General features: G+C 31.2%; 1 protein-coding gene across 2 annotated transcripts in view; it reads left to right on the top strand.

Moving 5' to 3' along the window:
- LOC106460421 (Kv channel-interacting protein 2-like) overlaps positions 1–12,028 on the top strand; it is a 134,065-nt gene that overhangs the window by 119,715 nt on the left and 2,322 nt on the right. The window contains exon 6 of one of the 2 annotated variants that reach the window (XM_013920116.2): positions 4,581–6,315. The exons of the other annotated variant lie outside the window; for it this stretch is intronic. Coding sequence (XP_013775570.1) covers positions 4,581–4,628 — 48 coding nt within the window. The 3' untranslated portion in view covers positions 4,629–6,315. Of the gene's footprint in view, positions 1–4,580; positions 6,316–12,028 lie in introns of those variants that run through there. 2 annotated transcript variants of the gene reach the window in all.

Raw genomic sequence — 12,028 nt, 5'->3', positions numbered from 1 at the left:
ATTCGAACCCGCGACCCTCAGATTGCGAGTCGAGCGCCTTATCCACCTGGCCATGCCGGGCCTCTGAATTAATATAATTCTCTATATCAATTCATCGATTCCATTATTTAGCTTTCCAAGTACTTTTGTTTCATCATACCAAGTATGTCAGTTTTGTTTCGTAACTTCTTTACACCTTCCATCACATTTTATATCTCCTAATATGCGTGATAAATTCCCAAGTCTCTTTCTTGAAGTTTTTAAACCAGCGGCTTTAGAATGTCTAAAGAATTATTGAGAGTTCAAAATGTGACAAGTTTGAAATCTTTAGAAAGACGTTAGTGAACCTTCGCTTGTAATGTCACCATCTCACATCCAGTTGTCTTCATTAACATCTTGATATTCCTTTTTTTCTTTCCTTTGGTTGCAATTATGGAAAGTCTTTGACAGGTTTAAAATGACATTTCAAATACGCACTTTTTTTTTCACTTTCATTCAAAGCTTATAATAAAATCCCCTTGGAAAGTATTTTACTTATGTCATAAAAAAATCTCAACCTGGAAAATTTCTGTTGTAAATCGGTGCTAGATCTTTTAGAATCATCGCCGTGACTGATAGATACCGCCTGCGATCGTTCTGGAGAAGGAAAGATAGGCAGAGCTTCTTCAGGTGCAGAAACTACAAGGGAGCTACTAGTTAACTTTATTTCAAGAAGCATGAGAAATATTGGGGTCATTTTTATTGGGGGTAAAAAAATTGACCACGTTAATGTCTTTAGCAAGCTATTGGTTAACAACACGGAGTAATGAAACCGATGAATTTCAATTATTTTTCTGGTATATACAAAAATTTAGAATGACATAATATTTGCCTGATAAGTTTTAATACGCTGAAAAGCCTCAGAGTAAATATAAATCGGTTGAGGACTTTACGGCCTATGCACGACAATATAAAATGTTTAATTAACAGTAATTTGTGGTTTGTGGATATGTCAGTCAGCCAAAGATCTTATAACTTGAACAAAGGATCTTGAGACAGTGTTTTAAACACTTTGGGAATAAACCTCAATTCTAGGATTTGTTTATAGTCTTCTTGGACGTTATTTTCACTCTTGATAATGCTTTTTTTTAATTCAAATATCTCTGTTTGACATGTTTGAAAGGCACAGGAATTTTGACAAGATATCAGATAAATTTGGTACGGTGGGAAGGCAAACTATTCGGATGATCTCGAAAATATTTGGTAAACGTCACGCTAATGATGCTTTACAAAGTTAACGGGGACGCTATATTCTCATGATATTCTAAAGAACGGCAGCATAAACATATTTAGCATCAGAAAAGAAACCAAACAACCCGAACCCTTTCTGAAAATGGACTTTTCTTCTGAGGAACGAAAGTTCATTTTAAATTGTCATATTACGCAATACTAGTTTTAAAAAACAAAGTATTTGATGGATATTTTACACACTCTTGTCTTTTTTTTTTGATGATACCAAACTTGTCTATGATGAATTTTTATGACAGTCTTCTCCAAAAAACAACAAGAACGTAGTTATTATCTCGTAATGGTATTCACAAATAATTAGCTTTTCTTCATATCCCGTGATTTCCTGTAAATCTGTTGTAGCTGAGGTCTTGTTGTTGGACTAAAAAAATTTGCTGTGTATTGTGAGAAATGTAAACTATCTCAAAGCTTGTATGTTTGGATAAGTATGGTTTTGCTTTTTTTTGTCACATTTTTCCTTTATTTTTTAACTTTGGGGTGGGGGTGACAAAGGTGCCATGTTGCTAGTAAGACACTAATGCGGCTTTAAATTTCTGTGCTTGTGGCACTTCCCCTTTAAACCTAGCGCTTACTTTACTTATGGCTCTTCCACCTTGAAATCTCTCGTGGCTGTCTTGGTAGTCTTTTACACGCAAATCTGAGTGTAGGAGTGCTCAAACTGTGAATTTATCCACGGAGTCGGTGCTTTTAATAAAACTTAAATTTTTATTTTTCGTCTTTACTCTATTTAATTAAAGTGGCTAGGCATTTTCCTCCCAAATTAGGGTTTTACGCAATGTACTTTTGTGAAAAAAAGCCCGTTTCTGCGGGTGGTCACACCTCAGAGCACCCACGGAGTCAGCGCCTATTATCGATTTACTGCATAAAATAACGACTAGCTCAGAATTTAGAACAGACTCTGCGTTTTTCCTCTTTTCCTTCGTTAGATGATTTTGTTTTGCTTAACACACACAGCTTAAAATAAATAATAACGCTAAGAACGAACTAAAGCGAAACTATCCATTAAAAATTTGTTCTTATAATTATTACTTTACGAAAGTGATATTTATTAGGTTTATATTTCATTTATATATGTCGAGTTTGCATTCTACCTTTAGCAAGAGCCCTTGAGCTTCTTAATGAGATGATAAATCATTTAAAGGGTTGATACTAATGTTCAGCTGCGCTTTATCAAATATCTTATACTTTCATTGTAATGTGTCTTCAGCGAAGTACCCTGTTTCAGGGTACTGTAAAGTCATTACGTTTATGTCAGGCTTTTGACATAGTATTTATGTATACAAGAACTGCCTCGTGCACGTGCTCTTTCATACAAATTTTTATTCGCTAGAAGTTTAGAATTAATGGCAAAGCCATTCGCCATTCGTTACCATTAACGAATGACTCATGTTTATAAACTACATTTGACAAAGCGATTAATTAGTTTATGTAAAACTTGTTGTCAGAGAATTGTAGATATTACGAACCAAATTATACTGCTTGATACATGCTGGGTTCTAATACATCGGATCTTTTTTTGTTATAAGTATATAATAAAGATTATTCAGACAGCAGTGAAGCCTTACGATGAATATATTCTTTATTTTCCATTTGTGACCATTATCAAGACTTCTGATATCTTATCCAAGATAAATATGTATCTTAAAAACTTACTTCAAGTATTCACTGTTAACATTGTTAGAATGACAAGAACTTCTTAGATAATTCGGTAATAATAAGTTTTCACATTGCATATGCAATATTGTAATGTGCTTAATGCAATTTCAGATTTCAATAAAAATTTATACCGTTAATTTTTATGTACCCTCAATTTTTATAGGATACAATATGCATTCTTTCTTTATGTAATATATTATCGCCTTGCTTATATATATTTGGAGATTTTGTCTGAAATATTACTTCAGTATAGGCTAGTCACCATGAATAATCAAAATAAGAGATACACTAATTTAAAAAAAACTACAAAAATATAGCCAAATCGCTGACCAAGTGTAAAAAACACAATATGTTTTTGTTATATAAATATGTCTTAAACGGAAGTCAACTCTACTATATGTGTTTATACGTACTTAAATAAAGAGCCATTTGAAAAAAAATGCTGTCCATTCCTAAAGGTCATCATGTACGTAACTTAAGGTCATCATGTACGTAACTTAAGAGTAATATGGATGAATATTTTTGAACCGGAGATTTATCACACCAAAAATAAAATAAAAAAGCTGAAGTGGAATGACCACCAAACCAGAGTAAAGCCAACCCAATTCGAAAATTTTTATTAAAAATGACGAATGAAAAATGTTAATTCAAACAAAAAGTGTGTTTCTTACCTCAATTATTTTAGATTAAAGAGGAATACAATTTCAAAGCCGAAATGTGAATTTTCGGACCTGTTTGTCTGGCCTCATAGATTCCATTAGAAGACTTGACAGGTTTGTGGTCGAATGGTATCATTGTGACTATAGTTTCTTCGGCCATCTTTCTCATGGAAATAACCACCAATTTACAGCTGTTTTTGAAAGCTAGTGAACGTTTGACTTGTGAACCTTTATAAGATTCAATTCTTATTTTTTATCTTTTTCTAACGATACCAAGAGATTCATTGCAGTTACCTTTTTTATCGGAAGATCCTCTTTTGTAACCATAGCCTTCACTTTAAAAATGATCCACATTGGCTTAAGATGTAGTTTTCAGAGTCCATTGATATCCTAAGCTATGCTGTGCGAATGTTTCTGTGATTTCTATTGAGAACACTAAAAGTACCCTTATTCGAAATGCTTTTCCTCTTGGCCTTACATCGTTTAATAATCTCGGTGTAATTCTCCAAAGACTGACCGAGCGGCATTACACTGTGAAATGGTCGGGAATTCGTCACTGGTCAAACATACGGGTTCTGAATAAGTCGCTCGCTGCACTAGGGTTCACATATGTGACTACACTCACTGTATTTGCATGTGCAACTAGTTTTCTATAAAGTGGAATAACCGTCTATATTTCAAACGATTTTTGCTATTCTTTCGTGTTTTTTGCTTGTTGGTTTTTTTTTTTGATAAAATGTTTAAAATAAGATAACTAATTTTATCACAAAATCATTGTGAAGAATAGAAGTGTTTATTTAAAAAAAAATTCTGTGGCCCTTTTTGTGAAAAAAATGGAAACGAAATATATAACAAAGCAGTTTGTGTTATAAAAACGTGTCTTGGATTATATACCATTTAATAACATTCTGACATGCTCGTAAAAACATGCTGATATTCATTTGTTTCATTTATTTTTACTTGTTTTCATTTCATCATCTCTGTCTTTTTCTTGTCTAGGATGAAACGATCTCCAAGTCTTTATCTCTTTTCGACACGGTGTTGTAAACCGACAAAAGCTATAAAATGTTTCTTTGGGCGTGTCAGTCGTTGTATCGTCATCAAGTGGCATTGTTGTACACTACTGTCGTGTCTCTTCATTGCATGAGCGATGTTAAAACATAGGTGTGGGTAATAGTAAACGCAGCTTAATTAAAAATGTTGTTGTAACAATGTCGTGCGAGTGTTTCAGCCCAACCATATTTGTACATCCATGAATGACGTCATGACATTGAATATGTCTTGATTTACTGTTGCCGTTGTTTCCATCAAAGCTTTAATAACGTTTGTTGAACCCTTATCCTCTCCATCCTCCAACAAAAGAAGGCCATATTTATCGAAAGTGACTGTTTTTTTACCTTTCCTTCTGAAAGAACAACTACTTCACTTAGTCTGTCCAGAATGAAGATTGTAGAAATTATCTCATATAGTATAAGAAAATAGTATTATACAGCGAATAAAAATATATATACTTCTCATAAAGCAATTTGGGGTAAAAGGACAGTGAGATAGATTCAGTTCATTTGATTATACCTGACAAAAGAACGTGAAAGTAAATAAAATGAGGCACAGTCCATCATTACTTCACGTGAATCTACCTAGGATTAAAGAACCAAAACTTAGTAAATATAGAATATGAAATACATTTATATAGTCCAGCTTTACTTCACACATCTTTACCCCGGATTAAAGAAGATTTACAGTCCATTCTTACATAAACTTCACATAGATCTTTCTAGGGTTAAAGAAAAAGTAAAAACTACGGAATAGAGAAGATGAATTATAGTTTATCATTACTTCATATAAACGTAAATAGGCTTAAAGTAAAAAAAAACGAAGGAATAGGGGAAGATGGGATACAGTTCATCTCTAGTTCAGAGCCAGGATGCAGTTCTTACAACTTTATATAAACCAGTCTCTAGTGAATCGTTCCAAGAGAAAGTACAGAACGTGCCTTGCAGATTCTTATCACTTTACGTAGATGATTCTCGGGTTAAAGTTACAGAGAAACCAGACACTAACGCGTAGGAAATTAAAGATATCATACAGCCCATGGATAATAGCTCTTACGATACCAGATATCCATGAAATATTAAAAAGACACTTTAATCCATTTCTCGAAGAACTTTTACACTAGAAACGTTAAGGAAACGCCCATAAAAATTTAAATTATATATCAAAAGAAATCCAGTTATCCATCTTTTCTATAAATAGTATGTTTCCAGGAATAAAAATATCCGCTTCAACCTATAAGTTTTGTGAAGTTTATTGATTTGTGTGAGATACTGCAGAATAAAAAAAATATTTTAGTTAAAGCTTTCTTACAAAAAAGAAAAATCAAATGATGTTTATGATGTTTTATTTTACAGTATTCTATATTTTTGCTACATTTTATTTAATCGCTTGATTATTATACGTTATAGCTTTTTTTTCCGAAAGCTTACTTTTTTTCGTTAAAGAAATTGTGAACATTTATCGCATGTGTAACAATAAAGTTGAACATTAAAAAAACAGAAGTATCCTTTCAATATCAATACTTTTTTAACCGGTGTGACCCCTCGGTAAATTGTTCTATCATAATAACAATAAATCTATTACCTGTCATGAAAACTACCTGAAATAATAAATCTATTACCTGTCATGAAAACTACCTGAAATAATAAATCTATTACCTGTCATGAAAACTACCTGAAATAATTCATTTACATTTCTGTTCTTCTCTCATTAAAAACTAAACCATAATCATATTGTTGTTTTTCTTTATATACGCTCCACACAGTGAAGAAAAAAAAAAGGTTTCTTCCTATATACCGTCAGGGTTTCCACGAAAGAACGTCTATAGTTTCTATATATCAGTTTCACGAAAAGCTGCGAGTCATATCAGTTGCCAATTGCAGGAGTGTTTTATTCAGTTAAGAGTGGCGCAACCACTGAACCTGTTACTGGTTTTTGTGGCAATCACTGAACTTGTTACTGGTTTTTGTGGCAATGACAGAGGCAGAAATTAAAAAATGAGGGTGCTCAAAATTAGATTAGCCGTAGACGGACTTTTCGTAAGCTCTTTTCTTTCAGCAAGGTTTGTTGTATAGTGTATCTATAGGTGTGTAATGTGAGTATATATATACATACATCAAGACTGTCTTAAGGAACAACGTTATTGTATTTTTTCCTAGGAAGATTAATGAGGAACATTTGTGGAAATGTGATTCGCAATTTTTCTTGTTATGAGAATTAGAAATATATATATATATATCTGACAAATTGTCAAAAGTTAAGTCCAATTAAATTTAGACTGCACAACAGTTTGAGAAGGAATTAGTAATTAAAAATCTACAATACAATCTATTCATTCCAAGGACATAAGTGCTCGGAACTTTGAAACTACAACTTGCTGAGATAAAACTAAGACTAACGAGATGACGCATATTTTCACATCAAACAATTATTGTACTATTAGCTCTGATAAAACTGCAATGGGGAAACGTAGGCCGAAATAAAAATTTGGAGAGTAATGGTCGTTTTTCTAACTTTATTCTATGTTAATTCACTTAAACCTGCATACTGACTATAAGTAACAACAGATTTCGATTCGATAATTACTTTTAACACAAAAGAATATTTGTTGTGTGTTAGTCACGGCTCTTTACTTGTTCATCGTTCTTGTTTTAAGGATTCGTCAAAGCATATTGGTTATACATAAGTTAATCAAAACTGAAAGAAAAAATGAATTATTTCAGGGCTAATATTTGCACATTGATAATCATGAACCATTACTCAAACCTACTAAATTTTGAAATAAATAAATTTTCAAGCTAGCCAGTTAAATTAAAATATTATCAAACAAAGGGAATTACTTACAGAAACGTGTAATATTACTACAATGATTAATAATATTTATAATTGTTTTAAACTTTTATGTCAAAATCTTACAAAATTTGAGGATATTATAATACCAATCAAACATTCGGTTTATTACAACTGCCAATCTTAAGGGTTTTTTTTTCTAGGTTTTAAATACATTATAATTGTTTTTGTTAATTCTTATAAAAATAATGACAGGGTAGGTGTCGCTTCGAGAGCTACAATCTGAATTTGACATTCTTTTATTATTATTATTCTTTTTTCAACTTGTTATAATTAGTTATTATTACTCAGAAAACTTCTTTCCCAAATTGTTATAAATAGCGAACATGACTTAACAGCTGCGCACTACTGACGTTCAGCCTATAAATGCGCACATGAGTAAATGGAAATAAATTGAAATCCACAATCTTTGGTGTATTTCTGTTTGTAATAGAAATATACAAATTACCACTCCAGATGGGTCTAAGTAAAATCAAATAAATATATATCGTTTCACAGTTAATTAAACTTTATTTGGCATGCTAGTATTGATTGCAAATCAACTGTTGGGTGTGTATTACGTTTAGAATCCAAAGCAAATTTCCTACCTCTTGTGAGCTATAGTGTCTAATTCGACATTTATTTTAAAAAACAAAATGTTCTATAGTCTATGATATTTAGTCTGAGCTTCAAATAGTTTTAAATACTGTAAATTTTTATCCGTGGTCCGAGTTGTATATTTTGGTATTTCAGTGTATTTAAGAAATGTTTATATAATATTTTGAAAGTAGAAATATGTTGCAATTCATTTTCTAAAAAAAGAACAACAACAAAATATTCATTCCATCTTCATAAGTGTATCCCTGCATAAACATAACCTTGGCTTGTTTGCAGTTTAAACGTTTTGTACTTTCAGTGGAGTTTAATATGGACACTATTTTGTAATGTATCGACCACGTTTGTGCTATGTGGTAGGAATAATATCGATGTTAGTATATTGTATTTCAGACCATTAAAAAGTTGCAAAGTATGAATGATGTGCCAACTCTTCTTGAAAACGTTTTCAGCTTTCATATATATTATCCATAAAGTTTTGAAATTAATATGTGATTTTCAAGATGTTTGGATTATCAGTCATGATTTTCCAGGAATTTTGAAGTAAATTGTTTTATATAACACAGCATACCATTAAATCGAACCGAAGTCTAAATTAAATTAGATGTTTTCTAGTTCTAACTTAAGAAGTTATTACCTATAAGTGAAACTTCTAAGAGCAGTTAAAAGATAAAAAAAGTCGATCCTTCAAACACAAATATTTATATCTCAGACATTCAATTATATAATGTATTAACTTTATATCTGAGCAATTAATGAGATGTTCGTAACAGCTACTCTAAAGAAATCTAGCTACGTTTTCTTTAACGTAACCATCCACTGAATGAAACTTTGATAATGTAAACCTATTGGCGATTTTGTATGTGATTGTAAAAGATGGCTTGATTTTTTATATAATATCTCTATTAATTTTTTATCTTTTTAAAATCTCTCTTGCCCACATTTGTATTATGCTTTTATAATAGTTATAGCATACCATGAAGATAGTGTTATTGAAACATGGCATAGACATATACATCTCCTAGCCTGACCTCATTTAATCGTTAGTATCTTAAGAATATAAAACCAGGAAATAGTTATATACTGACAACGACACGATTCTTTTTGTTCTATTTTCTAAAACGTGAATTGAAGTTTTTCGTTTGTTTTGGAAGACAACTGGAAAATGGCATATCATATCCTTCTAAATGTTGATGGAGGAGAAGGGGTATTATTTTGTTATACCTGAGAAATGCTTGTCATCGTTAAGAATATCTTGAGATGTTGCACGAGGTATCTGTATCTGAAGGATTACTACTTTTTTTAGTAATATTGAGGTAAAGATTACACAAAAACTTATTAGTATGCTTAGTTATTTCAATTAAAAAGAATACCCAAAACTTATTAATGTGCTTAGTTATTTCAATTAAAAAGAATACTCAAAAACTTATTAGTATGCTTAGTTATTTCAATTAAAAAGGATACCCAAAAACTTATTAATGTGCTTAGTTATTTCAATTAAAAAGAATGCCCAAAACTTATTAATGTGCTTAGTTATTTCAATAAAAAAGAATACCCAAAACTTATTAATGTGCTTAGTTATTTCAATTAAAAAGAATACCCAAAACTTATTAATGTGCTTAGTTATTTTAATAAAAAAGAATACCCAAAACTTATTAATGTGCTTAGTTATTTCAATTAAAAAGGATACCCAAAACTTATTAATGTGCTTAGTTATTTCAATTAATTTTGCCAACTATTTTTTGTCCTCTTTGGGAAATGTTCAACTGTGAGAATTTTTAGCAAATTGCTTTCTTCAGACAGATGTTTCTCTTGTTTATTAACTGGTTGTTATAATTTTAGCAATAAAATCCCAAAGCAATCTAAACTAGTAATATATGTTAAATGAAAATGTGTGTAAAGTATTTTTTAGTTTGAATTGAATATGAATATAAAATAAGTGTTTTGTATGATACACATTGTTTGCAAAAGAACTGATATTGGCCATTTTGTAAAGATTGATTTGTGTAATTGAATGATGTATTGTAATAAAATGTTGAAATAAAGTGGTATTTTTGTGAAAAATTAAAACAGTGTGTTTAAGGTATTGTAATATTACACAGTAATATCTACCGAATAGAAATATGAAGCCTAATTTAACAGCTAATATTTATTTTGGGGGATAATTTATGTTACATTTTTGTTTGGCAAAAACATGCCCAATAATCAAAACTATCATTTTCTATTTATCATTTTAAATGAACACAAACTAACTACACGATGGACTATCTCCGTAGTTCTCAGCCTAAGTATCGAAACTCGGTTTTCAGTAATGTGAATCCGCAGACTTACCGCTGAGCCACTGGGGGGCCACCCACTAGCTTCGAAATTTATATTAACGTTATTGAATTTCTCATCAGTATCTTATATCTGCTGTGCTGGTTACTTACATTTGCGAAAACGTTCGCAAGTGTGTTTTGTACAAAATTTTAATTGGTTGCTCCCTGGTTGCTTCAAATAATAATAATAACAACTAAGGCTTATTATTTTAAAATGAAAACCCTTAGAAACACAATCTCTGCAGCGATTCTAACTATTCTTATATATTCATGAAAAAAAGACTTTAAGACAAATGTATTGCTTTGGCTTCGAGAGTACGTTAGTTATTAATACGCTGCTGCTACCCTGGCCTGGCAAGCTCGCTTTTTCGGCCATAGGGGCGTTATCATGTTACGGTTAATTCCACTATTCGTTGGTAAAAGAGCAGTCTAAGAGTTAGCCGTGGATGTTGTTGACTAGTTATCTTCCCTCTAGTGTAACACTTTTAAATTAAGGTCAGCTAGTGCAGATAACCCTCGAGTAGATTTACGCGAGGGTTCGAAAACAAAAATTCTCCCATCTTACTTTACTTTAAGTGATATCGCAGAAGCTTTTATTATAATGACGCTTAATTGCTCGCTCACTAAGTAATAAAGACTGTTTAGAAACAGAGTTTGACGTAGGGTAATGTTTATAAATTCACCCTGAGTTGCGTGTTTGATATTTATTCTAGAATGCCGCTTTTAAATGGTCCAGATAATTATAAAGATTTTGCCAATAAATCGTGTGACTAGCAAGCTACCTCTTTACATTGAGATTTTACTTGTAACAGAATTGTAAACAGCAACGTCAATAAGAGTGAGTCATCATATAAACACCTTAAAGACAAAATTTTGGTAATACACCTTAAATCATAAGCTGAACAAAATTTATGCTGATTGAGAGTGGCAACTAAACATTACAGCTAAGGATTGTGGACGATTAATTTAAAAAAATTTTATTCAAAACTTGTAAATTATGTATGAAAATTCATGGTGAACTACAATTGTGCTAAACATATTGCACAACTCGTTTTCAACAATTATTTATACATTCTCATTAGATTTTCCGGTCCTGAGAACTCCAAAACCCCTTCGATCCGATATAGGGTCACAAATATGGAAAGTTCCGAAATGTGAAATTAGATTACTGCCTCGTTTGGCTGCTTTTTAATGCTAATTTTAAAGTAATTCAATCAAATTTGAGATCTCCATTTTTAGGACCCTCTCACAACTGTTTCGAAAATTTTCTATGCTTATATTCTTGGAGTGAGTCAAAAACATACATGTGAAACTTCAAGTAATTTTGTAAATAACTGTAGGAGTATAAAAAATTAAATAAATATAGAAACACAGTTACACAAATTAAGCAAAACTAAACATTTCTATAGGTATTGGGACTTGATAAAGATTTTTAATTAACAGTAAACACTAGTAGTTAATAAAGATTTTTAAATTAACAGTAAACACTAGTAGTTATTAAAGATTTTTAAATTAACAGTAAGCACTAGTAGTTAATAAAGATTTTTAATTAACAGTAAACACTAGTAGTTAATAAAGATTTTTAAATTAACAGTAAACACTAGTAGTTATTAAAGATTTTTAAATTAACAG

Source organism: Limulus polyphemus, unplaced genomic scaffold (assembly GCF_000517525.1).
Source record: "Limulus polyphemus unplaced genomic scaffold, Limulus_polyphemus-2.1.2 Scaffold767, whole genome shotgun sequence".
In the NCBI taxonomy this organism is placed as follows: Eukaryota; Metazoa; Arthropoda; class Merostomata; order Xiphosura; family Limulidae; genus Limulus; species Limulus polyphemus.
The sequence above is the reverse complement of the archived record's forward strand: the minus strand, read 5'-3'. Positions and strand labels throughout refer to the sequence as shown.